The 27,989-nt window shown below is 36.2% G+C and overlaps 2 protein-coding genes across 7 annotated transcripts in view; both read left to right on the forward strand.

Annotated features, from left to right (window-relative positions):
• RABGAP1 (RAB GTPase activating protein 1) overlaps positions 1 to 27,989 on the forward strand; it is a 150,235-nt gene that overhangs the window by 86,999 nt on the left and 35,247 nt on the right. The gene's annotated exons all lie outside the window — the stretch shown is intronic.
• On the forward strand, positions 473 to 27,984 carry GPR21 (G protein-coupled receptor 21). 2 transcript variants are annotated; one of them, XM_079113824.1, is made up of 2 exons: positions 473 to 1,823; positions 2,234 to 6,107. In XM_079113824.1, the coding sequence occupies exon 2, from the start codon at positions 2,628 to 2,630 to the stop codon at positions 3,675 to 3,677; it is 1,050 nt and encodes a 349-aa protein (XP_078969950.1). In that variant the 5' UTR covers positions 473 to 1,823; positions 2,234 to 2,627; the 3' UTR covers positions 3,678 to 6,107. The 2 variants fall into 2 exon arrangements, 1 of the variants encoding a protein (XP_078969950.1); XR_013759713.1 differs by lacking the exon at positions 473 to 1,823 and adding an exon at positions 27,705 to 27,984 and having other exon boundaries at positions 1,830 to 4,029.

The raw sequence follows: 27,989 nt of genomic DNA on the forward strand, positions 1-27,989 counted from the left end.
AGTAGGGGGAGTATTATCCTCATCTTACAGAGGTTGGAACTGAGACTGAGAGAGGCTAAGTTAAAATCAGAGCAAGGATTTAAGCCAGGTGGAGTTCCTTCAATGCTATTGGTTTTTTTTTTTTTTACTGTACCACACTTTGCCATGTTTTCCATTAAGATCTGTCAGATGCTGCTGTCAAGCTTATTATGCTCAAAAAGGTTTTTTTCCTTACCTGTTTTCATGTAGTAAGCCCAGTGTTTTAGCTTTGAAATGTTATTCATCGAGTTCTGATTACGAGTGACCTTTTTCTGGGAATCAGAAAGCCACATGTATAAAATGATTAAAAATGAGAGTTGAATCACTTGTGTCTCTACTCAGGCATACAAACCTCCTGGAACACTTACAAATCCCAGCTTTTATTTTCTTTGCTGGGTTCGTGTAACCTTATTTAGAAAGATGAAAGTTTAAAAGTTAAAGATTAAAAGATTAAAAAGTTAAAAGAGGGCTATGATTGTAGCCCAGTGGTAGAGCCTAATGTGTGCGAGGCACTGGGTTTGATTCTCAGCTCCACATATACATAAATAAATAAACACATAAACAAATAAAGAACCACTGACAACTAAAAACATTTTTTTTAAAGTTCAAAGATACCTGGAGGAAAAGATATTACAATTATACCATTCCCGTAGGACCCAACTCCTGATTAGCTGATAATTGTCATTTATGACATTACCAGAAAAACTACAGTATAACTCCAGTTACAGTATAAAACTACAGTTTGCATTGTTTTGCATAGGCAGAAACAAGATTTTTTCCGTCATGATAAAAGACTTATTTGTGCCATGAAACTTCCTGTAATTTTCAAGCCTAGGTACATTTACTTTTTCATCTTTTTAAAATTTTGTTGTAGATGCACACAATCCCGTTATTTTGTTTATTTTTATGTGGTACCTGAGGATCAAACTCCATGCATCACACATGCTAGGCAAGTGCCCAACCACTGAGCTACAGCCCCAACCCCCTACTTTTTCATGTTTGCGTATTTGTGCACTGCTTCTCAGCAAACTAGAAGCTAGAAGTGGTATCTCAGAACTACAGGATAGTGTTGAATACATGAACAGTGTAAATTTTCTTCTGTGTGAGAGTGTGTGTGCTTTTTGTATTATGAGGTTGCGGAACATTTTCTTTATTTTTTTCTTGAAAAACTGATTTTAAAGGTTAAGAATGGTGAATATCCAGTGAATCATGAGAGAGAAAATGCTGACTATTTAGCCTTTCAGCTAGAATTTCTCATGTAGCTGAATTATGATTTCTCACTTGCCATATACAGTAAACACACTTCTTTAATATTTCCTTTGTTCCTTGGAAAAATGCTACAAGAAAATAGGAAGTTCCCATTTTTGCCACTGTGGAAATGTGTTCATATCTAATTCCTGACTCCCCGCCTTGGTTACTGCCCATTTTCCTTGCTAGCAATCTAAATTCTTCTTATATGCTTAAGAGGGGGATTCCAGACAGACGAGGAAACAGCTTTCAAATGCTGCACTGCGGGCGTACTAAGCCATTCCCCCACTGTGCAATCTGGGAGCACCTCTCTGTCAATGCATTCTAATGAGCTGCTAAAGATGCCAGAGCATGTGCATGCACATGCATTTTCTTTCCCCTCCCCCGTTCTTTTTCCAAGCCCCCTCTTCTCCCTGTTTCCCCTCCTTCTCCTTTATCCCCTCCCTCTGTGTCTCAGTTCTGCAGTACACAGGACGGAAGCACACTCCTGCATTGCAAGGCTTTCTGTTAAGGATGTATTGTGGCTTTTGTTTGGATTGCAGCGTGCAGACTTACAGGTAACATACTGAAATTGTGTTAAACAGATATATTCTATTGTTTTCAGAGGTGAAATATTGTATTGGCTTTCATGGAGAAAATAAGTTAATCTTTGTTAGTTAATTAGTGGTAATTGTAATGAAATGTTTTCAGAATTGCCATAAGCAGATTCTATAAACAGCTCAAATGAAAGAAAATGGGGATAGATTGATCTTTGATTGCTTTTGTTTTATGTTGATCTGAAAGCTTGGTGTTGTTGCTTCTCCTCCATAGAATAAGGACCAGTTATGTGGGGTGCTATGGAGTGTAGCAGTGATGGTGATACCAGAAGGGGTGGGTTGGGAAGGGTGACAACAGCTGGGCTAGCTAGGTTCTGTGATTTAGGGCATTGTATGCAAATATAAATTGCTTTCTCCTTTTCTTCTATCAGCTGTTCAGAGGAGACTCATTACAACTCCTGCTGAAGCTCCTAATCTTCCTCCCTTCTTCTAGCCCTTTCCTCTACCCTAACTTGGCCTGAAGACATTGTCCCCAAAATTTACCTTTCTCCCTTGGTGCTATGTGTATGGTGAACTTGGCACTATGGCCGAGTCTGGGACTGGCCAGACGACGGCTCTTGGCTCTCCCTATACCAAGAAGGATTTAAAGGGAAATTGCACTGCAGGCAATGCATCAGAGCAGCAGCATCGGGAGCTTGGGGACTGAGGCTCTTCTGGCATTATTACACACATGCACAGCTGACCGCAATGACAGCAGCTGCTCCTTTGAACTGTTGGCAGCAGCCAAGCGGCAGCATGAAGTGAGAGATCACTCCTGAGCTCAAGATGAACTCCACCTTGGATGGTAATCAGAGCAGCCACCCTTTTTGTCTCTTGGCATTTGGCTACTTGGAAACCGTCAGTTTTTGCCTTTTGGAAGTGCTGATTATTGTCTTTCTAACTGTACTGATTATTTTTGGCAACATCATTGTGATTTTTGTATTTCACTGTGCACCTTTGTTGAACCATCACACTACAAGTTATTTTATCCAGACAATGGCATATGCTGACCTCTTGGTGGGGGTAAGCTGCTTGGTCCCTTCTTTATCACTCCTTCACTATTCCCTTCCATTAGAGGAGTCCTTGACTTGCCAGATATTTGGCTTTGCAGTATCAGTTCTGAAGAGTGTCTCAATGACCTCTTTGGCCTGTATCAGCATCGATAGATACATTGCCATCACTAAGCCTTTAACGTACAATACACTGGTTACACCCTGGAGACTACGCCTGTGTATTTTCCTGATTTGGCTATACTCCACCCTCGTCTTCCTGCCTTCCTTTTTCCACTGGGGCAAACCTGGATATCATGGAGATGTCTTTCAGTGGTGTGCGGAGTCCTGGCACACAGACCCATACTTCACCTTGTTCATCGTGATAATGTTATATGCCCCAGCTGCCCTCACTGTGTGCTTCACATATTTCAACATCTTCCGCATCTGCCAACAGCATACAAAGGAAATCAGCGAAAGGCAAGCCCGCTTCAGCAGCCAGAGTGGGGAGACTGGGGAAGAACAGGCCTGTCCTGATAAGCGTTATGCCATGGTCCTGTTCCGCATCACTAGTGTATTTTATGTCCTCTGGTTGCCTTATATTATCTACTTCTTGTTGGAGAGTTCCACTGGCCACAGCAACCGCTTTGCATCCTTCTTGACTACCTGGCTTGCTATTAGTAACAGTTTCTGCAACTGTGTCATTTATAGTCTCTCCAACAGTGTCTTCCAAAGAGGACTAAAACGCCTATCAGGGGCTGTGTGTACTTCTTGTGCAAGTCAGACTACTTCCAAGGACCCTTATACAGTTAGGAGCAAAAGCCCCCTTAATGGATGTCATGTCTGAAATGATTCAGACACTAGCTCACTAGGAAATCGGGGACAGAATAATTTGACTAAGCAACAGCAAACAAATGGTCTATCCATATACCTTTTAAGTTTGCATGAATTTTTTTCATCAGTGTGATTTTGAATCAGAAGAATCAGGATCATGAGAATAAATTTCTCTTGTTCCAGTTTTTGAAATATCATGGAAATGACTACATTTCTCAGATTTAAAAGGAATAAAGCCATACCTAACACCTCTCTCCAGCTGGCGTGACTGAACCTGGGTGTGAAAAGCGTCAGCATTTTGAAAGTCGTCATTCTCTTGTCACTTTTCTAGTTTCTTTTCAGCCATTGGACTTCATGTGCAATTGGTACTTTCAACAGGGAATATTAAAGTATACTGATGAATTAATAGGGTTTTAATTTTTTATCTGAACACTGCAAGTTTCAACACTCATTTAGATAGCCAAATGTTTTTCATTATATTCTCTTGAGAGAATTCTAAATGGAGTGAATAATGTGAACATTTAAACATTACTTTTAGAATTTTGCAATGACCATGGAAGCAAAAGTGCAATCAAGTTATATAGTTTATGAAAAACTGAGCTTTTTTTTGTGCCATGCTTCACAGAGATCTTGATAAGTATGCATAGAAGTAATTGTTGCAATATTTTTGCCCAGGTGTTTGTGTATATTAATATTTGAAAAGAGATTTCTCTTTCTTGGCAAAATGTATTTCAGTGAGATAAAATTAATTGCAAGCATCTACTAGCTATCAGTTTATAATGGTGACAATACACAAGAATGTGATTTTAGTCACATTCTTTTTATCCAGAGACTTTTGAAATATTAGAACAGTAAGCAGAAGTAATCGAGTCAAAATATATTGTTGACTGGAGATAGGGCTCAGTGGTAGATTACATGGTCAGTGTATACAAAGTCCTGGGTTTGGTATCCAGCCCAGGGAGTGGGGTAAATGTGTGTGTGTACACACACTGTAATATAGTCATTTTTAAAATGGAGTTCATTGACATGTTTTCTTTGTGGTTAAACACACTCTACTAATGTAGTGAAAACTAATTAATTTGAAAAGCATTCTTTTAGTATTAAGGAATCCACTTGGAGGGCGGAAGGAGAAATTCTGGTTAATCTAAATCTCTTTTATTGCTCTTACTGGAAAAAAGAAATTTTTTTGGTATATGATTTTTTTCCTTAAGTCTTTTTTCATTTTTGTTTTTCTAACATACTGGTGAAATCTATAGGATTTTATTATTCTCTAGAATTATTATCAGAGTGCTATGTGTTTATATACAGTATTATGTTTTGTTCTTAAAAGTGATTCTCTTGAAAGCAAGAGGTTTACTTTTCTAAAAGGAGAGAGGGATTTCTGGCAGCTCCAGGCATAAAAGTATTTCCTCCACTTTTCTCCTGGTTTTAGTTTTTAGAAATCTTCAGACAACTTATACGATCTCTGCCTTTGGCTAAATGTTCTAATCTGAATGCAGCAGTGGTGTTCAGTGAGATGGAAGATAGAAGAAACCCAAGGGACGTGGGCTAAAGTGGATTTCTGAATCCAAGAAAGGACATGGATATTTATAAAACAGGCAGATATGCTTTAGTTTTCCATCCTGATGTTAGAAATCCCTTCCCCTTTTAAATAAAAGTCAGCTTTCTATTGATTTTAGGTTCCAGACATCAGTATAATTTTAACCTCAAATGTCTTCCTATTTAAACTTTTTTATTTTAAGTGACCATTATATAAACATTCGAGCTTCAGATTCTGGGTTCTTCTCAAAAGCATACTGGTTCTTCATATTTAGTCTTAGCAAATTTGATTCTAAGCTGTTTAAGAATTTAGAACTCATACTGAAACTACTACAAGTTAGATTAGAAATAACTTCGTTGAATTGCCATTTCAAGTGGAAAACCTTTACTACTGAATTCTGAAAAATAATTTGTATCATACATATTTCATCTTTGTTAAAATGGTACAGACATAAAAAAAAATTACCCTTTTTCATATCTGCTAGAGAACGTAACCTGTTCAGATTTGCAGTTTGCTTATGAATTTTCAGTTCAGCAAATATGGGAATCTTTTTTTTTTTTTGCTGTGCTGGGGATTGAACCCAGGGACTTGGGCTTGCAATGCAAGCACTCTACCGAATGAGCTATCTCCCCAGCCCTGGGTATCTTAAAGACTTAAGTTTTACACAAAATTGATGTTAAACCAATAGGTTTTACTTTCTTAAAATCAAAGGAGCTCGATGGACCTTTTTAATTTTTTTTGCTCTGAAAGGGGTTCGTCTCTTGTAAAGAAAATACCTATTTAAATTTTTTGGTAATGGATAACAGATGTGATTTTTGTTTTTGTTTTTTTGTTTGTTTGTTTTGGTACCAGGGATTGAACCAAGGGGCACTTAACCACTGCGCCACATCCCCAGCCCTTTATGTATTTTATTTAGATACAGGATCTTGCTAAGTTCCTGAGGCTAGCTTTGAACTTGCAGTCCTCTTGCCTTGGCCTCCGAAGTTGCTGAGATTACAGGCATGTGCCACCATGCCTGGCCAATCTGGTTTTTTAATGATTGCAAAGACAGCTCTTTTAATAAGATCTTTTGTTAGTAGATGTTTTCATTCTTTTTCTAGTTCAAAATTTGGATTTTATTAGAGGCAATTTTTTTAACATTAGAATCTCTATTAATATCTTGAGGGTAGATATAGTAATTCTGTTTATTTATTTATTTGGAGTGGGTACTGGGGATTGAGCTCAGTGGCCCTCAACCACTGAGCCACATCCTCAGCCCTATTTTATATTTTATTTAGAGACAGGGTCTCACTAAGCTGCTTATTCAGCACCTGGCTTGTGCTAAGGCTCGCTTTGAATTGGCAGTCCTCCCTGTCTCAGTGTCCTGAGCCCCTGGGATTACAGTTGTGCACCACCACACCCGGCAATATGTAATTTTAAAGAAAAATGAAAAGTGTCCTCCCCCAGCTGATGCTTTTTTAATAGCATTATCTTTCCAAGTTTAATCTTGTCTTAAAGGAAACCTAAGGTTTCTTCCAGGTATCAGTTCTCTTATTCTCACTTCATTTTCTATACCATGGTTTTGTTTTGTTTTGTTTTGTTTTGTTTTATTGTATGTGCATGTATTGGGTGAGGGGGGACAATAGGCTCATAGTTCCACAGTCTTCAGTGGTTGGGGTTACTTTCTGCATGATACATTGAGAGAGTTTATCTTTTCACTTGGGTATATTTAATGCAACATTTGATGACATTTGGTTTAAATACCAATCCAACTAGTTCAGAATGAAAAAAAAGTATATTTTTAGACTCAAATACCTTGAAACCATTTAACTTTGTATGGTATATGACTAGTATCAGAGGACTTATTTAGAGATTATATCAGAGGAATCCTGTTAGAGATTGTATTAAATTATTTTATAGTAAATTTTAAAATAAGATTATACTGTTTTATTTGTAAATGAGTTGTATGTTTTACTGCAGTGATTTCAATGAAGGTGTGTTTTTTTCCTTGTAGACATAAAAAGCAATTATAAGTGAACTAGTGCTCCACTTTAGTGAGAACATTATCTTACACCAGAGTGGATATTTGAATTTTTTAATTTATTCCTTTACTATTTTTTGTAGTAGGGTCATTTTGACATTATCATACATGCATGTAACATGGCTTGCTCATTCTCAATCCCCAGAACTTCCCCTTTCCCTCCCCTTGCTTACCTTCCTCTACTCTACTGATCTTCTATTTATTTGTTACTTTTTTAATTGGTGCATTACAGTTATACATAAAAATGGAATTCATTATGATATATTCATAGGTGTATATAGCATAGGTTGATCAGTTTCATTCTGCATTTGCTTCCCTTACTTATGCCTTCTCCCGTCCCCTAATTCTACTCCATTGTTCTTTCTCCTTTTTATTTTCATGATATCCCGCCCCCTCTCCAGCTTTTCTTACTTTATTTCTCTCCAGTTTCCATGAATATTTAAATTTTTTATGGACACTTACCTAGAATACTGTTTTAGAAAAGGTTTTCTTTAAGCTTTATTGCTGGGTAAATTCTTTTTAAGTCTTTTATAATGCCTTTTCCTTTGTACTTGAATAATTATCTCATTATTTCAAAGAATGGGAAAACTTGAATTTTCATACCACAATGAATTGTCCATCTCTTTGAACTTGAAAATGAAGTGACAGGGTTACACAGACTTTCAGATGGTAGAATGATTTTTGAAAGAGTTTACTCAGCTTTTCAAGCTTATTTGAAAATTTTGCACAGTGGCTTTGTAGGAAATATCTTAATTTCATTGACTGTGTTTCTGTATCATAACAGATTTGTGAAATAAATTATTGGCAAACCAGAATTTATTGTCATATGAGCAGATTTTGGGAAATTTAAGGATGGGAGAATTGTGGCACTGTGACCTTCTGTAAAAGTCTTCATAAATCATTTTATGTTTTTATTTTTGCATAACTTGCCTATTTCAGGTTGAAGAAAAACTGTTTATTGAATATGTTATTATTTTGCAGACCCTAAAAATATTGTGGATACTTCTTATGGCTATAGATAAGTCATTTGACATTTCTTCATAATTTGAGTTACAGGGGTATCATGATGTGATTAAACATGAACTTTGAACCGAGAATTTTTTTTTAAATCTATGTTTCTATTACTACTTAGTTCATTAAGTTAGTAAGTAAGCACTTAATTTCTTGTTGAAAAGAAACTAATGGTCCTTTCATACCTCATAGGATTACTTCGAGGATTAAGCTCAGATAATGGACATAAAAGTACTTTGAAAATTGTAAAGTGCTTTGGAGATAAAACTGATTACTGCTATTTGTATCTGCCCTGCTTTTACAAGTAAGGAGCTGTATGTCTTGGTCACCTTTCCCACATTAAAATCTTGGACGCTCAATGGTAGATCATGCTCCATGTTATTTAGCAACCCCAGACCTGACAAGAGAGACAAAACTCTCACCTTTCTTCTTTTTTTTTTTTTTAAATACTTTTTTCAGTTGTTGATGAACCTTTATTTTAGTCACTTATTTATATGTGGTGCTGAAACTTGAACCCAGTGCCTCACAGTGCTAGGCAAGGGCTCTACCACTGAGCCACAACCCCAGCCTAAATTCTCACCTTTCTAAAATGACAGTAGCCTTAAATTCAACATATTGTTACTGGACTCCTCATCCAGAGGCCTGACAACAAACCAGGTCCAGTCACTACAAATACCAAACAGAAAAAGTAGTGATGAAAAGCAGGAAAACAAGTGTGAACCAGTATGACTCCATTGGAAGGCAAAGTGAGAGCCAGCCATCTCAGCCCTGACTTCTGGGTGCTGATAAGGGCTTTAGGTTCAAAATGAGGAAGAATTAGGGCAGGGGTGGGGTGATGCATAACTAAGCAGTCTTGGTCAGATGATCTGTTGATGATCCTCTCAGTTCTGGTTCTGTGAATGGCTCCAGAGAAGTTCTGTGTTGCTCGAGGGCAGCAATTTCCATTTGTTGCTCAGGGTGTTTTCTCTCTCAGACCTGTGATCCTGGAAAGGGGCGATGACTTGAGACTTCTAGGTACCACTCCAGAGGTCTGATGCAGCAAAAGCTGACAGTCAAATATGTTCCTGCAAATCTTGACTTGGTCTTGAAGGCTTAGGTAAAATTGGAGCTAATAAACCTTGTATTACCAGTTTTTAGATGAACACTCTTTAGATGATTAGCATATCTGTGTGCAGAGCTGAGCAGGAATCTGAAGACAAATACAGAATGAAGGCATGGATGCCAAGCTTTATCCTGCTTTACCCATTGGGCACCAGCAGGCCTAAGTAAAGAGTCAGTGCTTTTAATAGAGGTGGTCTAAGTTTCTGTTACAGTATGGCTACTTTCATTTACTACTTACTCGTCTGCAAACTCCAAAGGCCAGTTCTCTTAATAAATTTATTCCCAGATCTAATAGGATCTGACACAAGCAGAAGTTTTAGTAATTTTTACAAACGAGTAAATGACTTCCTAATTATTCCAGTCATCAGCCTTCTATCTTCTATAAGAGATTCTAGGACTGTTCAAAAGGTAGTCCAGAGTCCCATAAACAATCTTCCATTTGGTCTAGACTCTTCTAGACTCTAAATAATAAGTGATGCCTCTTTCTCTTACAAAAAAAAAAATCTACGTATTGGGTGACTTTACTTTTGAATTCCTTGTAGCCTCAACCCAGGAACTTTCAGGCAAAGCTATTAAGTTACCAGTTTCTTAGAGCATGGATGAGAAATCCACCATTGGATCTCCCTTTTAAGTCTATTAGTTCTTCTATTTCTGTCTTCTCTTCATTCCTTCTCTTAACACACTCAAGTATCCAGAAGGAAGTATTTCAAATACCATGGGATGTGGAACACAATACTATGCAAGAGCAGTGGCTTTTAGGGAAAGTTTTAAGAAGCAGTCAAGAAGTATTTAGGCAAACAACATGTATCCCATTTGTTTACAATAAAAAAAAAAAAAAAAGTATTTAGGGGCTGAGGTTGTAGCTCAGTGGTAGAACATTTGCCTAGTATGTATGAGGCACTGGGTTTGAGTCTCAGCACCACATATTAATAAATACATTAAATAAAACTCTTATCAACAACTAAAAAAATATTTTTTTAAAAGTGTTTTTCCAAAGCTCTGCTATGTGCTAGGCAGTATTGCTGGCCTCAGAGAGGGACATAAAGAAGTACCATTCTTTTCTTGTAGAACTTTATACTCTCTAGATTTTTATGTGGAAAAATTCTGTGATTATCTGTTTCCCAAGAAGCCTCATGGAGTGACTTTTTATCTGGAGGAGTTCATCAGAGCTTCCTGATGGGACACAAAATAGGTCTGATTCCTAGGGTGAGTTCGCATGGTGCTGATGATCATTATGTTACTTTATTATTTCAAAATTAGAAATAAGTGCTGACGATAGGGAGCATTCTTTCCATGTTGATGGATCTTATGGGAAGCCAAACCATATAGAGAAGTTTGCCTGATGAGGAACAAATCTCAGAACATGATTCTATATTGTGTTACTTGTATCAAACTAAGTCAAATTCCTTGTAAGTCCGAGTAGTCTTATAAACCTGCAACTCATTCTTTTCTCTTTAACCTATTATGCCCATCATCTTACAGAGAATTAAATACTTGTGACTTAATGGGTGAAGATGATTTTTTAAAAATATTTTTTAGATGTTGATAGACCTTTATTTTATTCATTTTATTCACATATAAATAAATATGTGGTTCTGAGAATCGAACCCAGTGCCCCTCACTTGCTAGGCAAGTGCTCTACCACTGAGCCACAACCTCAGTCTGGTTTAGATGATTTTATATCACAGGTCTTATCTTTTATCATAAAACTTACGTTTTATAATTATTCAAAGGGAAGACATACTCTTTAGAAGAGCAGTTCATCTTGGTTTTCATGTAGTGCCTACGTGGAAAAGTAAAGATATGTGAAAATATCTACAAAAATTAGGTAAGTCAGATAATTAGGGTTGAGATGTTAAATATATAGAATATCAGATCACGTCTAGCAAAGGTGGCAGAGAGGAGCAGTTAAATGGAAAGGACCTTAGAAATCATTTAATTTCATTCTGTCATTGTGGTAGATGGGAAACCAGCCCAGTGGTCACACATCTGTTTATGATAAAAACTCAGACTTCTGCTTCTAATCTATTTCACTTTTCTGGTATTGCATGTTGCTTTTGAAGAGGAGTTGGAATTTGGCTTTACTCAGCCATGCCCTGGGTATGCATAAATATATTTATATGTGTATAGTTCTAGGCATGGGAAGCATAAACAAGCAATATAAATGTTTACTGAGGCTCCTCATGTTTCAGGAGATTTTCATAAACTTTATCAAATTAATTCTACCAACACTGTATGAGCTAGTGTCTATTATTGACCGCACTGTATAGATAAGGAAACTGAGATTTAGAGACACATACTTGTAAATGAAAGATATGGGATTTAAACCCAGGTCTTCTGACTCTGAGGTAAGCCTGAATTCTTACCTCAGTTAAGAATTATCAGGAACCTTCTAGATAGTTATTTTTAATTTCCCTGATGATGTGTGGAAAACATAGGCTTAGAGAGGGTAAGAAGCTTCCAGGGTTACACAAATAGTAAGGAAGTGTTAAGATTTGACTTTAAGTTCTGTGTCTTTTAGCAATGGAAAAGCCGACTCATGGGCTTGAAATATAAACTTCCTGCTAAAATATGGCAGATTGAATATGCATATTTATTTCTGTTAACTCCACCATAAATATAGAACACCAAAGGTATAATGCATATGGCAGATGACTAATGCCAGTAAAGTTTTGGAATATAGAAACCCAGTGGACAAAGTGGTAACTGACTCCACAGAATCGGCAAAGCTGAATCCTAAAGTCAGGAGATGGGAAGGGGCAAAAAAAAAAAAAAGAAAGAAAGAAAGGAAAAGCAAGTTTGTTTGCGGAGCCCAGTAACTATTTTGTAATTAGATTCTTAGGATCCCCCTTCAAGCATGGAGTAATAGGAAGCTGAAGACAGAATTGATAGAGTTTTATATAAGGAACGTTTAGACACTGTCACTTCTACCCTTGTACCCCACCCACCTTGATTCCCATGCCAAGCTGATCCAAATAGGCAACTGATTTTTACCATCCCAGCAAAAGATAGGAGATTTTAGTTTTTGGAGAAATTGAACCACAGACACTCCAGATGTTAGTCATAGCTGAAAATAGCACAGAGATATCTTGTTGAAAACATGTTTGAAGATAAAAATCTTTATGTGAAGCCAGGTGCAGTGGCACACACCTGTAATCTCGGTGACTTGGGGGACTGATACTGGAGGATCAGGAGGAAATTTGAAGCCAACTTCAACAAATTAGAGAAACCCCATCTCAAAATAAAAAGGACTGGGGATGTAACTCAGTGGTGAAGTGCCCCTGGATCCAGTCCCCACCCCCACCCCCAAAGGTTAAGTCAGTATGTGAAATACTTACTTCCTTGTCCCACTACACTCTCACCCTTAAGGAAAAGGCAAATGAATTTTAGTGAAGTAAAGGGAAACCAAGGAGGAAACCTGAGTCTAGAACATAACGTACTACTAAAATAGGGAGTAAGGCACATTAGCAGTAATCACCTGTGACCCTTTATAGAGAAGTTTCCTATTCATCATTTTATTTCATCCTTCCAGAAAGATAGGCAAAGTCAGTATTTTCCTCCTTTTGCAATTGTGTGAACAGTTTTGGGTCTCTAAGACCTTTCTGGCAAGTAGTCCACTATATCATCTGCCTCATGTGAATCTTAGATTTTTTAAAGGGGTGTGTGTGTGTGTGTGTGTGTGTGTGTGTGTGTGTGTGTGTGTGTGTGTGTGTATTTTGCCAGGGATCAAACCCAGGACTTTGTACATGTTAGGCAAAGAGGCATGGACTTTGGGAATTTGAGTGCTTGGTTTTCTACTCTATAAAATGGGAAAACATCATTCCATTAAAATTACTGTGAAAAGTAGATACTGTCATATCTTAAGTATGTAGAATTGTGCTTAGTGGCATGGTCAAAACTGAGTAAAAGATTGCTCCTAGTTTTTTTGTTTGTTTGTTTTGTTTTGTCAGCAGTCAGTGCATCCCAGTGACTTTAGGGACTGCAAAAATTGGCACATACTCTCAGAAGAAAGCCCCAGGGTAAAAGTGGAGCAGGCTGGTGTGCTTCCTTGTCTCAGAAATCATAAATTCCTCAATTTTGTCCTGTGTTGATGATTTGCTCCAGTTCAAACTGATGTTTTGTTTTGTCCTGATTTCAGAGAATGTTTTCCAAAAAGGTTAGTGCTGTATGATTCTTGAACATTAAGATCCACATACAATATTTAGTTGTACTTCATCAAAAAACATTAGGGCTGGGCTGGGGATATAGCTCAGTTGGTAGAGTGCTTGCTTAGCATACACAAGGCCCTGGGTTCAATCCCTAGGACCACCAAAAAAAAAAAAAAAAATCAGGGCTTACAGTGAGACCTTTAATAGTTCCGAGATGGAAAGGAAATTTGAGGCTAAAGTGGTAAAGAGGTATTGCTTTTATGTAACTTTAAAAATGAGTTGGTTTTAGGAGGAAAATAAAATTTTGGCAGATGGTATTTTAAGCTTCAAAGGTCCGATGAAGGGGGAGCTTTTTGTTTTGTAGGACTGGGGACTGAACTGAGGACCTTGCACATGCTAGGCATGAATTCTAATTCCTGAGCTACATCCCCATTAGAAGAGGGATCACTTATATACTTAAGGAATAAAGACACTGTGTTATGTTTAGTGATTTAAAGTACATGCTTGAGATGGGAAGAGACCTGGGTTTGAATCTTAGCCCTGCCACTTAATAGCTATGAGACTTGGTACATAGTCGCTCTTAGTCTTAGTTGTCTTAACTAATAACACTATTAACTAATACAAATATTGTGAGCATTAATTGAGCTAATGCTTGTAAAACTCAACATGGTATTTGACACACAGTAAACACTCAATACATGTTAGCTGGCGCAACTGTCTTCCTTGTGAATACGGTAGAGGAATAGAGGTTGAGGTCATAATGGAGAATAAGGTCAGAAAGTTAAATTGATCAAAGCCTGGAATAAATGATTAACATTTGAATCTAATTAGGAATTAGAAGTAAACGTAAGATTTTTGCATAGGTGAATGATATAAATATAGAACCCTAAGGGGACAGAGCTAAAATAATCCCTTTTGGGGCCATACTGAGCATAGTGACAAAGGTAGTTGCACACTCAGAACTGGAATCCAGAATTAAATTTCCATTAGACTCAGTAATGCCACACAAATAAGTCAAAAAAGTTGTTCAACATTTGTCTGGCTCTTAGAAGGAGTTTGCAGCAGATTTAGGAAAAAGGAAACAAGTGTTCAGATTTGGGGTTAAGAAAAATAAAAATAGTCTTACTATTGGTGCTCTCAACCAAACAAAATTTGACACTTTCTAGCTAAAAAAGTTCTCTTTATTACTGGTAACAACCTCAGGAATGTTTGTTAGAGAAAATAAATAAATAAAATTGGTGGTTTGAAAATGTCTTCATTAATATGTGTAACGAGTGTACTGCTAGTGAGATTGAAGAGTGAAGATTTTGCTTAAGTGTAATTGAAGATCACAGATTGTTCAGTAACATTTAAAGTTTTTGTTTTCCAAGAACTTTAAATAGAAGAATGTAAGAATTTAATCCTAAGAGGGCCCTTTATGATATTATTACATAGATACTATTCTTTGGTTAGAATTATTTCCTGTGTGATAAGTTTTAAGTTTTTAGATTGATAGAAAAAGATTTTTCTTAATAGTTTATATATTAATGATAAAATAATGTAGCTTTAAAATGTTTGTGAAGATTAATCTTCATTAGAAAAGTTGAGATCTTAAAGCCTGATTTTTCTTATACCTTGGGGCTGAAGAAAATATCATTTTTACCTGAAAGCAATATAAAAACATACAATTAAAATAAATGTTGAATCCCAGAATATATACCTTTCATCTGTGAATATGTGTATGAAAGCAGACCTCTTAAAGAATTCTGAATGCAGTTCTTCAATTTGCTGATAGAAATACTTTGTGATCACTGTATTTAAAACATACATTCCCATTTAATTTTTGTTAATTATTTTAAGAACTGGAAACTTCCACAGAGTTGTATTTGTGTTTTAAAAATCTAGCCCATTTTTCATCTGTTGTTTATTTTTGCTTCTCAAAAGGCACAAATCTGACTTTAAACTTGTTAATTTCAGAAGAAACTGACTTTTTGAAACACATTCTTTGTTAAGCATTATACAATATTACTAAACTTTTTTAGAATCATAATTGATTAGGTTATGTGAAAATATGGCCCGAAGAATGTGGGACTTGATCCTGTGTGTGGGTATTGTGTGTGATATATTATTTGTGGGTGATTTTGAGAAGATTTTTATTCTTGATACATAATGCTTTATAAGTCTTTAAATGAATAAGTCAAACAATACAATCAGTATTAAACTATTAATAAGCAGTTTGCTCAGTATAAATAATAAAGTTGAACTTTGTCAGAATGATTTGTTTGGAATATGATTTTGTACATAAAAATAATTCCGTTCCTTCTGATGTAGCTGATTCATAAATCCCACCCCCCATCACCATCACCTTTTTTACTCAGTGACACCGTGTGTGTTCACTTTTGTCATGTGAACGCCATGACAATCTTGAGTATTTACTGCCTCTTGGGCCTCTTCATGATGGGTTGCTGTGAAGGAGAATCAGTAATAGCCAAGCAGGAAAAGTTAGGCGTTGCAGTTAGCCTTGTCTATACATGATTTGGAACAATTGTGCCAAACACTGAATAATTTTCCTGTGGGAAACTTGAGCCCTAAAAGGAAATGAACATAGCTAAAGGGCTGCATATCACATGGGATTTAGACTTATTTTTAGAAGGGCACTATAATGCCATATTTGGACTAAAACAATGTGATAGCAGTACACTATTTTATTAAACAGCCATCTTTTCTGAAGAAGTCAGCTACTTTTCTACTACCGTGTATGCGATAGAGTCAACATAATACTTATGTAACCATCCAGCTAATATAGTTTTAAAGTATAAATATATATATTAAGAGTTTTTTAAAAAATACTTTTTTAGATCTTGATAGACCTTTATTTTATTCATTTATTTATATGTGGTGCTAAGGATTGAATCCAGTGCCTCACACATGCTAGGCAAGCGCTCTACCACTGAGTCACAAACCCAGCCCCATTAAGGTTAGAGATGCTTATTTGGCAAACATTTCTAGAACAGGCTTATCAAGTCTGGTTTCTGCAGTAAAGATTCTGTGATAGTTCATTGATTACAGTACATGGTTGACTTTTGTTTCATATGTTTGGGATAGGTTGTTTACTTGGGGGGGTAAAGAAAGGGTAGATATGGAGCTTCAAAATTATTTAATGTCTTAATATAGAAGAACTTTCTAAATCACAGTGAACACATGGAAACCCAAGTAGATTTTACCTCTGAGAAATGATCTAAAAAGAAATAAATAGGTTAATTAGTGAAGGTATTTCATATTGAGCTCTGCAGTGTTTAATATGATTTATAAGCTAAAAAGACAAAAAATACTTATTTGTCAGTTTTTCTGCTTGATTTTCTTCTTTAAAATTGCACTTTATTTCACTTTATTATAATAAAGTATAATATTGATGACCCACAACATTTCTGAATTGTTTACTGTCTAATTGCAGATTCCCCACAGGGTACTAAGACCCAAACAGGAAAACCTGCCAAATACACATTTTGTCCCTTGGCTTCTCTCCCAAGATTGGAAGTAGGCCAGCATCATAAATTTCATATCTGTTGGGAAGGAGTTACCACTGATGTACCAGGCCTTATGCCACCTACTTTCTGTGAAGTATTTCTTTTGCTTCTGATAAGCCCCATGTGTCAGGGATAATTGCATAGATTTTATAGATAGGGAAGGTTCAAATTAGTAAGTGACTTGCACAGAATCATGCAGATTAGTAAGAAGGAGAGGCAGTATTTAGAGTTAAGTGCCTAACCCTAGAATTTGTTTCCTATGCATGACACTGTGAGCAAGGTAGAGCATCTGTACTCCATCTTGTTCATTCTTTGTCTGTGTCCACTATGCACACATTGTGGCCAGATTTCGAATTGCTTTTAGTTATCCATGTTCATGTAAATATTATTCCAGTCTGCTCTGTGTTTGGTGTATTGGAGCTTTGGAGTCTGGAATTCTTCTGCGTCAGCCTCCCAAGTTGCTGCGATGAAAGGCCTTGTGCCACTGCACCCAATAAAAATACTGATTTTAAAAAATCCGACATCATTAAGCTCCACATTGAAGGCCACCTAATATTTAGAAGTTTCTTTTTCTCTGAATGCCCTCCCCTAATAACATAGAAGAGCCACTCACCGAGATCATACTCAATTTGCTTTTGTATTTAAGAGCATCATATGTGTCTACATGTTATTGGGGAAAGGTCTTAGTTTTTCTCCTTTTTCATAAACACTGAACAGCCTTCATCCAAGGAAGCACTTCATATGATTAAAAAGAAAAGACCCTTTTTTTTTTTTTTTTTTTTTTCTTTCTGTACTGGGATTAAATTCAGGGGCATTTGTCCCAGGCTTTATGTTTTTTATTTTGAGACAGGATCTCACTAAATTTCTGAGGCTAGCCTGGAACCTGGGTCCTTCTGCCTAATCCTCCATAGTAGCTGGAATTACAGGCATGCACCACCCCAAGCAGCCAAAAAAAAAAACCCATTTTCAAAGTCTGTTTTATATAGATTTTAATTATAAGAATTTAGAAGAAAAAACATACATTATCAGCTGGTGAATTTAAGTGCTACTTAAAATTTAAAAAGTAAAGGGAATATTTTTCACTTTTACAATGTATTTGGGCTAAGAATGTGTCAACTCTTTGAAAATGCATTTGTCAATAGGAAATTACTTTTAGATAAGTGACTCTGACCCTTATTGTCCGTTCTATATCCCCTTGAAAATGAATATTCAAGTATTTGTTGAGTGCCTCCCGTATATTACATGGCTTTGTTTTTGATTTGGTTTTTGGTTTGGGTTTGGGTTTGGGTTTGGGTTTTGTTTTTGTTTTTCTGAGTTGTTGAGATACAGAACAGAGCAGAAATCTTGATCCTCATGCAGCTTAACATTCTAGTGGATTTGTTAAAAGCACTAAATTATCCTGCTTAGAAAATTGCACACAAAACTTTGCATACAGTATCAAATAATTTATGGTAGCCACAATTCTGTTCATGAAATTCCAGGCTAATCACACTGTACATTTTATTTTGTCAGAATTCCTGTCTTGCATTCCTTAAGGAAGGGTACAGTGTTTTGATTTTAGAAGGCAAATCAGTTATTACTGTTTTTGTCACTTTTTTTGGCTCTATAAAATTAGAAATGCTATTAGATGTAATATGACCCATTGAAATAAAATTTCTGGATTTTGCAGATTTTTTAGGGCCATCTTGGTCTTGCCAAGACAGAGGAACATCTGTTTTTGTAGGTTTAATAGTCTTGTTCTTTATTTTGTTCTCTTAAATCAGTTTTACTTCTAAACATGAATTGAAATTACACTTAACAAGAGTGGCATGTACTTAAGAGAGAATGATTTTACCTTAGGAAGGTTTTCAGTTTTCATTAAGTATAGCACCCCTTCGTTTTCTTTTCCTTCTTTTTATAGTCTATTTAGGAGATTTTAAAAACTTGGTCTTCAAATTATTTGTAACAAGCTGTTGCTGACTTTTTAATATGAAGATGTAGCAAGTAAATTGTTATTTTATTCCTGCAAAAATATTATAAAAACTGGGTGTGGTGGTACACATATGTGATCCCCAATTTCTTTACAGGCTGAGGCCAGCCTGGACAACTTAGGGAGAACTTGTCTCAAAAGATCCAAAGGGCTGCAGATATTGCTCAGTGGCAGAGGCTTACCTAGTAACACACACACACACACACAGGTATGTATGATGAAACCTGATTACCAGCACTTACTAAGGCACTCAGTAAAGATAGGTGTGTTATAATGTATTGGAGTAGGGCTTTGGTAGGGAGGGAGTTGGTTTTATTCTGTTTTGTTGAGCATCACAAGATGGCTTTTAATAAAGCATTTGGAACATTCTGGATTAGTCCTAGGAAGAACTTTTTCTTTGGGCAACAGACTACTTAGGAAATAATCTTTCCTGTGCTGGTTATTTGTCATGGCAGCTGTCCTGTACATTTTCTTCGGGTACTTTCTTTTTCTTCCTGCCTTTCTTAGCTTTCTATTTTTCAACTAGAGTTTACAAAGAGTATGTATTCAGAGGGTTTCCTCTAGTTCCCAGTACCTTATAAATCCTGAGAAGTTATCCAGAGGGTCAGTTCTCACAGTAAGGTATAAAAATAGTCATCCAGAAAGATTACAGAATGTGGTACCTCTGAGATTTAAACTTATGGAGAACTTTTAAAAGCAGGATGAGAAAAATAAAGCACAAATGTTATTATATTAGCTTTTTGTCTGCACAAACTATTTTAAAAGAGCTTTAAAATTTAAGAAATTACAGAGTCTCACCATTGCTTTATCACATAACACTAAAACAGAAACATAATTGGGGCCAAGAAAGAAATCTCTTAGAAATTAATCACATGAGAGATGGAGGTAAGGAGGATCACAAGTTCAAGGCCAGCCTCAGCATCTTAGGGAGACCCTTTCTCAAAGCAGAAAAGGCTAGGGGTATAGCTGAGTGATGGTGTGTCCCTGGGTTCCCCAGTAACCACACCCTCCACACCCCAAAAATTAGTCACATGAACAGAGCCTACCTTTGATTACTGTTGAGCATATATCCACAGTATTGAGCACCAGTTTCATTCTACCAGTGAAGTGCCTTAGTAAGTGCTGAACTTGGGTGGCCAGGATGTAAACTCAGTTAACTTAATCTAAGTCTACTTTTCTGACCTGTACAATTAGGAAGTAATAGGGTTTTTTAAAATAATGTAATTGATATATTACTGCTGACCAAAGTCTACTTTATTCAGGTTTCCTTAGTTTTTATAAAATGTCCCATTTCTTTAGGATTCCATCTAGGGTACTATATTAATTTAGTCCTCTCATATCTCTTAGGCTCTTTTTGACTGTGACAATTTCTTAGATTTTTTTCCTTTTTATGAGTTTGGCAGTTTTTTATTTGTGTCTTGGTGCTGGGATGTATTCAAGGTCACAGTACTGTACTTGCCTTCACATAGCCTATATCTTGAAACTCATGACCAAAATGGTCTGATTGGACTGTGCTTTAGAAAATTAAAATTATTTGACACAGTCATTCTGGTAGAAGCACAGAGAAGGTTGGTGCTGTGGTCTGAATTGTTTATGTCTCCCCAAAGTTTGTATGTTGAACCTGATTGCAGTTTGATGGTATCGGGAAAGGAGGCCTCAGGGAGGTGATGAAGTCATGAGTTTGGAGTCCTCAGGAGTGGAATTGGTGCCCTTATAAAGAGACCCCAGAGACCTGATTTATTCCTTCTACTTTGTTAGGATATAGAAGGAATTAGGACATGGCAAGAAGGTGATATCTAAAGGCCCAGAAAGGTGACCTTCAGCAGACATCAAATCTACCAGCACTTTAATCAGCTTCCCAGGCTTCAGAACTCTGAGAAATAACTTTGTGTTTAAGTGGCTCAGCCTATGGTATTTTGTTAAAGAAGCCTGACTGAGGCAATCATTTAGACTATTCTGTTAGTCTCAATAAGAACAACATAGGCCCAGCCTTGGGTGGCGCATTGGCTGTGAATAGGAAGAGACAGAATCCATCCTCCACAGAGGTAGACTCTCTAGATTAGTGAGCATTTGTGGGAGCTGGAATCAGAAACCTGTAAAAGTCCGGGCCCAAATGACAGAGAAGGTAGTAAACCTGCTTTCTTTCACAGAAATAGAGAAGTCTTAGGAAACATTTGTGGCAATCAGTGGGGAATGAGATTAGTGTTTTGTAAGTGTAGTACAATTTAGATACAATTAAACTGTACACACTTCTTGAAGTGTTCAGTTTGATTTGTCTTGACTGTTGTAAATGTCTGTAATCACCAACCAAAGAAAATATAAATATTTCTATTGTCTGAGAACATTTCCTCCTGTCTCTTTCTAGCTGATTTTCCAGCAGCACCCCAGGTAACCACTTTCTGATTTTTATTACCATAGACTTTTGCTTAACAATGGTTTTGAGATTCATCTGTGTTGTTACATGTTTTAGAGGTTCATTTTGTATCATAATTTATCTCTCTATTGATGGACATTTGGAATTTCTAGTTTGGGATTATTAGAAATAAAGTTATTAGGAGTAGAATATCTGGGTCAGCATACATAGATGTAAATTTAATGTTAAAGAAACTGCCATGTAATTTACTTAAGTAATTGAATCACTTTACACACCCATTGTCAGTAATGGTTCCAGTTGTTTCATGTCCTCACCAAGATTTGTTTTTTTTTTTTGTTTTTTTTTTTTTTAATTTTAGCCAGTCAGATGTATATCATTGTGTATGTTTATAGTTTCTGAGCTGTTTATACTGTTTATTTTGTTGCTTAAAATATAAGAGACAAAATATCACTAATTACAGAGTTTCATTTAAACCTTTTACTACTTTGCATATACAGACTTTTGGAGAGTTGAATTTTGCAAGATGCAGCAAATATTTTTAACATACATTACTACATGGAAAAAGCAGGTGTTTAAAGTGGGTATGCATTTCAAGTTATAGCAGGTTATTTGGGATAGTTCCTGTGGGCAAAATATGTATAAAATTAATCAGCAGCATGTAAATGCATTTAAAATCATACCAGAAATCTCTCTGGTCATATTGACTATGACAAATTACTATGTTGTGTATTTAGATCAGGGGTTGGCAGGTTGCTTCCTGGGGGCCAAATCCACCATAAAAATAAAATAAATAAAATTTTATTAGAACATTGCAGTGCTCACTTATTTACATATTGTCTATGACTGCTTTGTAAAGGGAGAGTTGAGTACTTGCAACACTGAATTGCTCAGCCAAGAATTTTGTTATTGTTCTACTGTATTTATTTTTAAAAATTTTTTTATTCTTTTTAGTATACATGACAGTAGAATGTATTTGGGCCCATCACACATACAAAAGAGTATAACTTCCCATTTTTGTGGTTGTACATGATGTGGAGTTACCCTGGTTATGTATTCATATATGAAGGAACATAGGAAATTGTGTTTGATTCATTCTACTGTCTTTCCCATTCCCATCCCCACTCCCTTCCCTTCATTCCCCTTTGTTAATCCAATGAATTTCTATTCCACCATCCTGCTTATTGTGAGTTAGCATCTGCGTATCAGAGAGAACATTTGACCTTTGTTTTTTTTAGATTGTCAGCTAAGATTTTTGCTATCTGACCTTTATAGAAAAAGTTTGCAAGATATCAGTACTGTACAATTCTGTGGTATTTTGGTTTTCTTGAGATTAGCAGCCCAAACAAAATTAGCTGATCAAAAAAACACTTCTGTCATAATAGCCATAACTTTCAGGACATAACCTGATAGTAGTTTTGCTGTTCATTCCTTGTTTTTTGAAGGTTTGCATTACAGCATGGTGGAGAGGATATATCTGGTTGACTTGATCAGTTTGCTCATGGATAGTGTTAGCCACCATGTGTTGTACCAGCAAGCTCTTTACATCAGCTTCATCTATGTTTAACTCCTTCAGAATAAAAAGAATGTGTTGTTATATCAGGCTTAATTTTATAAGCACTTGATTAGAGTATTTTGCAAGGTATGTTTGCTGTGTTGTCTTAGGAAAGGGATCATCCTTAATGTTGGTATGATTTGTTTTCAGAACCTTTTCAAATGTAATGATGTCATTATTCTGATAGTAACTTATTAAATTCATCATTGTTAGAATTTCTAGATAGTTTTTGTATGACTTGTCCTCTGGTAAGTCAAATGGATTTCTTCCAAATTCTTCAACATATTTCCTAAAACCAGATATTTTAAGCAAATGGTTCACATGAAACTCCTTAGTTTATTATCATTCTTGAAGGCCTCAAAAATTCAGCATGCGAATTTTCAAATTGACCTTCTCTAGAGGGCATTTTACCCTTTGATTCTTCAGTGACTCCCATGATCAGTGGTGAAGGGATGATTGATAAAAACTGATCAGTTTACATAGAGTGTTTTCAGTTTTTGATTTTTTTTTTCTATCCTATATGCATTTAAATTTCAATTTCCAAATAGTATTTCTCTAATAACTATATCCTTTTTCAGATTGTCTTCTTTATCATCAGTCAGGTAAGACTGATGCAACTGCTGTAAAAAAATTTCAAAGATTTTCATATTCCTATCACTTCTTTTCCTCTCAATTCTCAATTCCTCTCCTTGAGAGAGGTCAGTTTGGAAAGTTGCATGCTGAATTTTTGAGGCCTTCAAGAATGATAATAAATTGAGTTCTGTGTGAATCACTTGCTTAAAATATTTGTTCTAATGTTCTAATCTTCTTTGTTTGCTCTAAATCATAGTCTGTCATTCTTCGCATGTTTCAGAGCTCTCACTTTTCTCTTACAGAATTCCTAAATTCATCTGATATTTTTTAAAAATATTTTTTAGTTGTCGAGAGACACAATACCTTTTATCTATTTATTTATTTTTATTTGGTGCTGAGGATTGAACCCAGTACCTCACATGGCTAGGCAAGTAGTCTGCCACCGAGGTACATCCTCAACCCTGATATTTTTTTAAAATAAGAATTTTCTTTAGAAGTCCAAATGTTCAGATAGAAATATAACTCAAGAATAGAATTAATAAGCTTCAACTGGGGGTATAATTCAGTGACACTTGCCTACCTTGTGTAAGACCCTAGGTTCCATCCCCGGCACCCAAAAAAACCAAAAGAATAGACTTTTTCACAAAATCTAAAACTTCATTTTGAATATAGATCAGGAATATATGTCTGGCTAGATATGGTGTCACAGACCTATAATCCCAGCAGTTCAGCACACTGAGGCAGGAGAATTGCAAATTCAAAGCTGGCCTCAGCAACTTAGCCTATCTCAAAATTAAAAAAAAATAATAAGGCCTGGAGGGTGGGGGGTGTACCTCAGTAATAATGTGTTCCTGGGTTCAGTCCCCAGTTCCAGAGAGAGGGGAAGAGAGAGAGAGAGAGAGAGAGAAAGAGAGAGAGAGAGAGAGAGAGAGAGAGTGCGTGCATGCGTGCATGAGCATGCACACATGTGCTCATCATTTCTGGAAAGTTTTGTTGGTGAGAAAGTCATATTAAGCAGTTTTAGTACTTTAAGTCCCCCCCCCCTTTTTTTTTTTTAAATCCCAAGTTCCAGGCTCTTTCAGAAATTGCTTACTACCCCTTTGATGTTGTCTTTCTACAACATTTTCAAATTAGAATTCTGATTTTCAGAATCCCCATTTGATTGAATTACTGTCTTCAGAGTGTTCCACATAGTAGTCCTCCTTATCTTTGCACAAGCAATCATTTTTCCTTGGTTGGGTATCTCACTATGGCTTTAAGTTGGCATTTATCTAATAACTATCTTTTCAAAATGTAAAGTGTGTGTCCTTTTTATTAAGTTGTCTTTCCCATTGAGTTCTGTGTGTGTATAAATGTATTGCTTGCCCCTTTCTTCTCTTAATGGTATCTTTAAGCAGAAATTTTTAATTTTCAAGAATTGTCCCAGCAAATGGCATAAGAAATGTATGTAGTAATCAACACAATATGAAACAAGACCACTAAATGATAAGGAATTCAAATATGTTACGAGAAAATATTGTTTTTGCCAATGGATAAAAATTACTTCCTCTTCTGTAAAGAGTTAACTAAAACTGGACAAATGTCAGTTAGGAATCCTTCATGAAACATATCAAGCACCCAGCTATTTCTAATTCCTTCCCTCGTTAAGTCCTATTTGCTCACAAGCTAAAGAACTTTAATAATGCAGTGCTTTCCTCGCTAAGAAACAGGCTTGATTCTCCTTGATGACAATACATCATAAACAGCATACCGTAATTCAAGAGTCTATATAGTATTCCGGTTTTAAGATGGAAACTGAAAGTGATAGTCTTTTTCATCCAGTAATTTCTCTAGCCTTTGGGATAATCATGTTCCCAGGGCCATGAGTATCTTACAGTTGTGGAATCTGAGAAACTTTAAAGCTTATATATATATTTTTTGTCTCTTTTTATTGGTTCTTTTTACTTATATATAATATTAGAATTCACTTTAACATAATTTCAAAAGCATATAATTTGCTCTAATTCTGTCCCCAGTCAGCTCCTTTCCCTTTCCTCCTCTCTCCCTTTGTTCCCTTCTATTGATCTTTCTGCTACTTATTTAGGTTTTTTTTTTTTTAAGTTAGTGTCTTGTGGATACACATGAGGGTGGAATTGACTGTGGTATATAAAGCTTATATTCTTAACTGATAAACTACTGATACCTACAAGACTGCCAAACTGCTTTATTGGCACGTGTCACTAGTTATTAAGACTGTAATAAAATAACAGTTAAGGTAGTTGTAGACAGTGTTGATCCCTGACAAAAGGTAAAAATAAATTCAAGGTGAGACCCAGAACTATATAGCAGCTTACTGTATGGTGGCAGATTCCAGGTGACAACCCACTGACAGGGAACTAAGAACTCAGAGTAGGGACAGCCTTCCTGAGTTGAGAGAGAAAGGGAAAGAGCAAACTCACAGGTGACATTTGGGGAGGACAAGGGGGTGAGAATTTTTGAGGCAGAGTACTAAGAAAGGAAGATGAACAGAGAGCTGCAGAATTACCTAGAGATGTCCTTAAAAGTCATGAATCATTTAAAAAAAGGAAAACGAAAAAAACAAAAACACTGGGCACTTCATCAAAAAGTTTTAAATCTTGCTATCTCACTAGCCAAAAACCACTATTAAAAATATAAAAAGCTAAGTCACAGACCAGGATGAAATACCTATAAAATATATCTGATAACTGAGTAATGAACTCAGTTTTAAATTGAACATACAGGGACTGAATTGTGGCTCAGTGGTAGAGTGCTTGCCTTACATGTGTGAGGCACTGGGTTTGATCCTCAGTGCCACATAAAAAATAAAATAAATTGAATATGCAATATAAAACAGCAACAGATAAAACCAGGGGCATGTATTACGTGGTGAATTAAAAATATTTTTAATTTTTTTGTTTAACAAATATTTTTAAATCATTTTTAATACATATTTTTAGTTGTTAATGGACCTTTATTTTATTCATTTACTTACATGTGGTGCCAAGAATTGAACCCAGTGTCTCACACATGCCAAGCTAGTGCTCTAATACTGAGCCACAACCCCAGCCCACAAATCTTTATTTCACCAATAGATCAAACAACCAACAATGGACCCACCAGGTATTAGTCCATTTTTTTATTGCTATAACAAAATAGTTGAGGCTAGTATTTTACAAAGATAGAAGTTTGGCTCGCAGTTTTGGAGGCTGCAAGTCCATTATCAAACACCTGCCCCCTATGGATTCAGTTTCTGCTGATGAGTCACTTGGCTGGGTCACCCCATAGCAGAAGGTATTATGGAGAGAACACATACAAGAGAGATCATGTGGCAAGACAGATAACAATTCACTCTCCCAGGAACTACCCGGGGTCCAATGAGGACTACCTTAATCTTTTCCGTGGGCAACACCACCAATGACATAACAATCTGCCACTAGACCCCACCTCTTGAAGATTCCATCATCACTAGAGGACCAAGCTTCTAACACATTAAACCTTTGTAGGAAAAATCACAACCAGTCCGTAGCAAACCTTGAGTACCAGCTTGAATCTTGAAACTAGAGCATGACCAAAAGTTTACATTATCCTTAGCATCATGAAGAGAAAAAATGAACTAGAATTCATGAAAATTAAAAATTTCTGCTTAAAGATACCATTAAGAGAAGAAAGGGGCAAGCAATACATTTATACACACAGAGAACTCAATGGGAAAGACAACTTAATAAAAAGGACACACACTTTACATTTTGAAAAGATAGTTATTAGATAAATGCCAACTTAAAGCCATAGTGAGATACCCAACCAAGGAAAAATGATTGCTTGTGCAAAGATAAGGAGGACTACTATGTGGAACACTCTGAAGACAGTAATTCAATCAAATGGGGATTCTGAAAATCAGAATTCTAATTTGAAAGTGTTGTAGAAAGACAACATCAAAGGGGTAGTAAGCAATTTCTGAAAGAGCCTGGAACTTGGGATTTAAAAAAAAAAAGGGGGGGGGGACTTAAAGTACTAAAACTGCTTAATATGACTTTCTCACCAACAAAACTTTCCAGAAATGATGAGCACATGTGTACTTTTCCATTTGAGAACTGGGACATGGGCTTCATGGCCCAAGGATCAATGAAAGTAGCACTTTTTGTAACTGATTATTCTAACACAAACACTTTACCTCTACCTTTGAAGTTAGAGCAAGATTTTCTATGGGAAACTGATTTTAAATATCACATTTTCTCTCTTACAATAGAAAGGTCACCAGCTGCACTTCTTTGCAATAAATATGGAATATTACATGAGGTTTGTAGAGTAAAGCAGGTTGCATATCTTCCATTTTCCCACACCCCCTTAACACTTGCTTTTACCTTGGCTTACGTGATTAGCCCCTGGTGAGACATTGACTATGGACATGCCTATGTGTATGTGTATCCTTGCGGCATTTTAAAATGTGTAACTGAAAAGACCTTGTTTTATATACCTGAACAAGTATTTGTACTACTGACCCCCTAAGCCTTCTCTTCCATTATGTTTTTCT

This window comes from Sciurus vulgaris (genome assembly GCF_902686455.1).
Source record: "Sciurus vulgaris genome assembly, chromosome: 15".
NCBI lineage: Eukaryota > Metazoa > Chordata > Mammalia > Rodentia > Sciuridae > Sciurus > Sciurus vulgaris.

Bases quoted from the DNA above. Each gene is read 5' to 3' on its own strand.
- GPR21 (XM_079113824.1), top strand. From the start codon at position 2,628: ATGAACTCCACCTTGGATGGTAATCAGAGCAGCCACCCTTTTTGTCTC.